At 42.6% G+C, this 6,099-nt stretch overlaps 1 protein-coding gene across 3 annotated transcripts in view; it reads left to right on the plus strand.

Annotated features, from left to right (window-relative positions):
- pomgnt2 (protein O-linked mannose N-acetylglucosaminyltransferase 2 (beta 1,4-)) overlaps positions 1–5,783 on the plus strand; it is an 18,122-nt gene extending 12,339 nt beyond the window's left edge. For all 3 annotated transcript variants that reach the window (XM_035672785.1, XM_035672787.1, XM_035672786.1), the window contains one exon: positions 2,021–5,783. In XM_035672785.1, coding sequence (XP_035528678.1) covers positions 2,109–3,917 — 1,809 coding nt within the window. In that variant the 5' untranslated portion in view covers positions 2,021–2,108 and the 3' untranslated portion in view covers positions 3,918–5,783. The remainder of the gene's footprint in view (positions 1–2,020) is intronic.
- The last annotated feature ends 316 nt before the right edge of the window (positions 5,784–6,099 follow it).

Below are 6,099 nucleotides of genomic sequence, written 5' to 3' on the forward strand. Positions count from 1 at the left end.
CCTGCCGCAGTTTTGCACTCTATATGTGTATCACCCGTGTGACTCAATGTCCTGCTATGAGGCTGTTGGTAATGGCTTCTGTTCCAGTTGGTTGTCCTCTTCTGGCTTTGGATAGGTTGCTCAAACGACAAAAATCGATGCAGTGTTTTAGAGAATCAATACAATATTAAAAAACAAAATATTGTATTAGAATATTTTTTAGTGTCTTCTAGTTCCATATCTCTAAAACCATACTAAGATATGCACCCCTAAGCTTATATATACATATATATATATAGTCGGTATATAGTATGATATTCATACGTGATAGTATGAAGGATAATATCTATAGTGATAATGTATATTAATATATACTTAGTAATATTATATTACTACGTATATATATATGTTGTATTGATATTGGCATTATACATTGGCCATTGCTCACCCTGCTCTCTAAGTAGGGCCACTGAAAAATCCATATCAGTCGACCGCTACTTACATGTAAATAACTAATAACTATAACTAGTTGTTCTGCTGTCATGTTCCTTCTTTCGCCAGCCTATTATCTGCTTCATAATTAAAAAATTTTCTATGACCAGTCTTCCTGTAGTACAGCACAGCAAGCAAGTCACATTTAAAATGCAATGTGCTGGACTTGATATTTGTTACAAATAATACGTAAAGTAGACTATAGATGGAGTGCTCAGCAATAAGACCTACTATCTTTTAATGCATTTTAAGATTGTGTCTTTTCAGTTAACATTGTCTGGAGCGGCTGAACATAGCTGCATGTTGAACTGCCCATATTGTGCCTGTGTGTATTCAGTTTGATCACAAAGAGTGACCCTGTTGCTAGTGACATATTGTCCTTGCAGGGTTGTCAAAAATAGCCCAGAGGCTCTGCTCCTGCAGAACAGAGACAGCACGCAAGACAAACGGAGGAGGAGCGGAAGAAGAATGAGTGCGACAACTGAGGCACAGAAAGTGCACAGTAACTGGGTACAGAGGGACACAGTGAACAAGATAAAGGGGGGCGTTAGGAAAAAGTTAGAGCAGAAACAGAAATATGGTGAGTTATGGAATATTACTGAGCTAAGAAAGAGTTGGCAGAAAAAATAAAACGAGTTTATGGTAATGTTTCCGGTCTGGGCTTGTGTCAGGGGGTCCACTTGTTTGAATTTGTGCATTGTGAGTGTGTGTCACCTAAACTTGTGTCCAGGTTGACCTGACTTACTTTACTTTCTGCCAGAAGGCCAATTTCAGAGAGGGAAAGAGTGGCTCCCTAAATCCCATTTTGTCACATATTGGATGTCATACCAAAGCACAGACTTGAGATCATCCCTCTCGCTCCTCTCAGCTGTTTGTAGGTGCATTTTGATACGTGCTCGCACCTCAAGCCCTCGGTAGAGTGAGGAAAAAAATGTCAAGTAATTAATTCATGTGAAACCTTTGTTGTAAGGTAGTGAGGATAGCCCTCAGATGGGTATTTAGCATGCTAGTTGCCTCGTGTTTGCAGGCAGCTGCTGGCCGTTAACCGTTGGTTTGATTTAGAGTCTCTCAATGACTCACTTGTTCTCTCAGTATGCAGATGAGTAGAGTTGAGAGCAATACTCTTGTTCTTTTCTCTGTACCTCCTCGCAGTGTAATTTGTCTCGACATATTCAGGGAGGGTGACGGGATGGTAAGGTTAGGAAAATGTCTCATTTGTTCGCCAAGGTAAACAACCACTATTCCCAAAGGTGAGAGCTGAAACCTGCTCTGATGAATCACTGGATCGTATCGCTTACATAAAGAGCACTGCAGTGTTATAGACTTGACTATTGATTTGTTAATTATATCAGTGCTCTTTGTGTCTGCTGCACTGGTATAATCAGGTCTTCAGACTGTTGTTTTTATGATTCGTTTGTTCTTAAACTTATCTTTTCTTGTTTTCCCTTCCTTGCTTTCTCCCTCTCCTACCCTGTCCTATCCTCATCCTTTCCCCCTGTGACTAACCCTTTCTCCACCCCCTTTTGCCTCCTCTTCTTCCTTTCCCTAGTCATTCCCTGGCGGCGGATGTCTCGTCGCCTGCCTCTGAGACTGGAGGCCAGTTGGAGTCGGGAGGTGGGTCCTCAGCAGCAGTGGTGATGCGGGCTTCAGTGGCAGGCTGCAGGATGAGCATTGGCGCGCTCCTTAACGGGCTGCTGGTCTCTGTAGTCGCAGCTCTGCTTTGGAAGTATTCCAAGCTGAGTGAGCATGCTGCCCTGCTGGAGGAAGAGCTGCACATGACACGACAGTCCCAGGAGCTCTCACAAGCCCGCATCGACTACCATGTTGCTCTGCAGGCTCTTCAGGAACACGGCACACGCATGGTCTGCACCGGCAAGATGCACACCGACCGCATCTGCCGCTTTGACTACCTCTGCTACTGTTCGGAGGCAGAGGAGTTTGTGTTCTTCCACTCCAATTCCTCTGTTATGTTGCCTAACCTGGGGTCTCGGCGCTTCCAACCTGCCCTGCTGGACTTGTCCTCAGTAGAGGATCACAACACTCAGTACTTCAACTTCTTAGAGCTCCCAGCTGCTACTTTAAAGTTTATGCCCAAGCCTGTGTTTGTACCGGATGTGACTCTGATCCTAAACCGGTTTAATCCAGACAACCTAATGCATGTGTTCCACGATGACCTGCTCCCAGCCTTCTATACTATGAAACAGTATTCAGACTTAGATGATGAAGCTCGTTTGGTTTTTATGGAGGGCTGGGGTGAAGGCCCACACTTTGACCTCTACCGACTTCTCAGCAGCAAACAGCCACTACTCAAAGAGCAACTTAGGAACTTTGGCAAGCTCATGTGTTTTACGAAATCTTACGTTGGCTTGTCCAAGATGACCACCTGGTACCAGTACGGTTTTGTCCAGCCACAGGGGCCCAAAGCCAACATGTTGGTCTCAGGAAATGAAATCCGGCAGTTTGCCAGGGCTCTGATGGAGAAAATGAACATCACGAGGGTGGAAGAGGTGGAGAAGGATGGAGGGAGTGCCGAAGATGAGAAGGAGAAAGAGAAGAAGGATGAATACATTGTCGTGTTTAGTCGTTCAACAACGAGGCTGATACTGAATGAAGCAGAGCTAATCATGGCGCTGGCCCAGGAGTTCCAGATGAGAGTGGTCACAGTATCCTTGGAGGAGCAGTCTTTCCCCAGTATCGTCCAGGTGATAAGCGGTGCCACCATGTTAGTCAGCATGCATGGAGCTCAGCTTATCACCTCACTCTTCCTCCCCAGGGGAGCTGCTGTGGTAGAACTATTCCCCTTTGCAGTGAACCCAGAGCAGTACACCCCATATAAAACCCTTGCCTCCCTTCCAGGCATGGACCTTCACTATGTCTCCTGGAGGAACACTAAGGAGGAGAACACCATCACCCATCCAGACAGACCCTGGGAACAAGGGGGCATCGCTCACTTGGAGAAGGAGGAACAAGAGCGAATACTGGCGAGCAAAGATGTCCCCAGGCACCTGTGCTGCCGCAACCCAGAGTGGCTCTTCCGGATCTACCAGGACACTTTGGTGGACATCCCTTCTTTCCTGGAGGTCCTCAAAGAGGGCATGAAGACAAAGCCCAGCTTGAAGAAATCAAAGCCAGCCAGCACAGTCCACCCGGGCCGGGTCAGAGAACCCCACTGTCACACCTCAGTACAAACCACTAATGAGGCTAAACTCACAGTCTCCTGGCAGATCCCATGGAATCTGAAATACCTGAAGGTGAGAGAGGTGAAGTACGAGGTTTGGATCCAGGAGCAGGGAGAGAACACCTACATGCCTTATATCCTTCCCCAGCAGAACTACACTTTCTCAGAGAACATTAAGCCCTTCACCACCTACCTGGTGTGGGTTAGGTGTATCTTCAACAAGAACCTCCTTGGGCCCTTTGCAGATGTTCTTATGTGCCGGACTTAGAACACACACACCTTGCCAGTCTGTTGCTGTGCAGTTCTACACAAAAGTTGAGTTGTGCTTGTTCCAGACAATCAAATTGGAAAAGTGGACTGTTTGATCAGAGTCAGAAACGTGATAAGGCATATCTCTACAGTCCTAGAACAGGCTGTTGAACTCACAGAGCACAGAGAATGTGGAACAGACTTCTGGATGAACTGCAAAGGACTTGAAATACAGGGTTTGAACTCAATGGTAACAGGCGTAAATGAATGGAAAGTATATTGAATGAAAGAAAGTGCTAAACCATGACTTAAATACCAGAATTTAAATCAGCAGATTTATTTATGTGCAAAATAATATATAACATGTTTTTTAGTATTAGTCAAAACACTGGTTCTTTACCTTTTACAGTATGCAATATAGCTTTTCTGTGGAGAGCAAGAGAGATTTTAGAATAGCAAGATTTTTTTATGTTTTCTGACTTGTCCAATGTCTACTGTGTGTGTGATACCTGTGTGGCTTAGTTTACATACCAACTGTTTGATTGCATACACTGTTATTTGAAGAACCTTGCCAAAACCAAAGCAAACATAATTTCAGCCAGTCATCATATATGCCATATTACTTTTTCATTTTATAGGTCTCTCATAATGTTTGCTATGAGCTATACAGTTTTAAACCCTGTCTTTAATGACATTGCGAAGGATTTGTGCAAAAGAAGTGTCAAGCAAGAGTTTTCACGAATGCCACAGTAATCAGTGTTTTTGACCCCAAAGCAACTGTATGTGTACTTTTAGAATACTTTATGGAGCATTTTGTGATGAAAGACAGCACTCTCTTCAAATTGTTCCCTTACATGATATAAATATAACGACACACCTCTCTGTGGTTCCCAGCCACAGCTAATTTACATCCATTTTACTGCATAAATAAATTATTTTTCTCTAATTGTCACTAATAACAACTGTAATAATTATAATTTTCTGTGGAGAGTGAATCTATTACACCAGGCTATAATTAGTGTAAAGCGGTTTCCTTCCTGTAAGCAGCAGTATGCTGCTGGACAGTCAGATTTTACTGCCTTGTCTAAAAGCATTTTCATTAAGATAACAAGCAGCGTAGGACTCCACTGCCGTGTGTTAAACTCTTAATTACAGCTAAATTCCCTGCTATGTGTCTTTTTCCTCTCCTCAGAGGTTTTCCAGCTGGTATGAAAGAAGTCTAATGTTGGAGTTTACATCCAAAGCTGGATTTTGAAGTTGTTTTTTTGTGTCTTTTGCTAATGAAGTGCTGCTTGTTAGTAGCTAGACTGCAAAAAATGTGTTTATTTTTTAGACTCTTGAGCTGGAGGTGTTAGTATGTGGTAGTAGACATCAGCAAGAGATGATTTATGGAATGGCACAAGTTAAACTAAACAATGCCACCAACATATTGTGTTATATTGTGCCATTGTTAAGATGATGTTGTTTTGAACTTTATATCTATGACCAGTCCTCTAAACATTACATTACCCTCTTTGTAATGTTTTGCCCTCTTTGCAATGAAGCTCTTTTTCCTTTAACTGAGATCCTACATTGATTTTTTTGCCATGTATCAGTTTTTCCCTTCACTGATATTTTCCCCCCGTTCTCAGATGCAGTTCTGTTTGATGCACGTTTAAGAGATTATTTGAAGCCATTGTCGTGTGTGCAGGATGTGATGGTTTAGATATGTGTTTGTATTGTTGGTTAGATTTCTGTGTGCCCCTGCCCCCCCTCAGTGGAGACGTCATACTGTATGCGCCGAGTGAAATGAGAGTGTACCCGTCTCTGTTTTCTACATTAGCAAATAGTTGGAGTTTCTTTTTCAGTAACTGTGATTGAATAAAGAAGCTTATTTCTTACAGTATCCTTTTGTTCAGCTGTTTTTTTTAATCAATAATAAAATGATAACAATGCTTAACTCAAGATCATCTATTAAGGCGCTGAGGAATAAAATAAAAAAAAAGGGAAAGGGCTAAGTCAGAAACACATAATTCAATAAATATGTGGTTCTCGTTGCCTTTTATCTTGTTTCTGTTTGGAAGAAAGAAAATGTGCCCTACCATTGTCTTGTAATAGGGTTTTCCGAGGATCCAATTAAATTTGGTAGTTTGCATGACTTGCTAAGAAAAGTCAGATTAATGTGAGTCTAAAGTTCGCTCTTAAAGTGGCTGTCCAAGTAA

Source organism: Morone saxatilis, unplaced genomic scaffold (assembly GCF_004916995.1).
Source record: "Morone saxatilis isolate NCDOM2014 unplaced genomic scaffold, NCSU_SB_2.0 Contig24, whole genome shotgun sequence".
In the NCBI taxonomy this organism is placed as follows: domain Eukaryota; kingdom Metazoa; phylum Chordata; class Actinopteri; family Moronidae; genus Morone; species Morone saxatilis.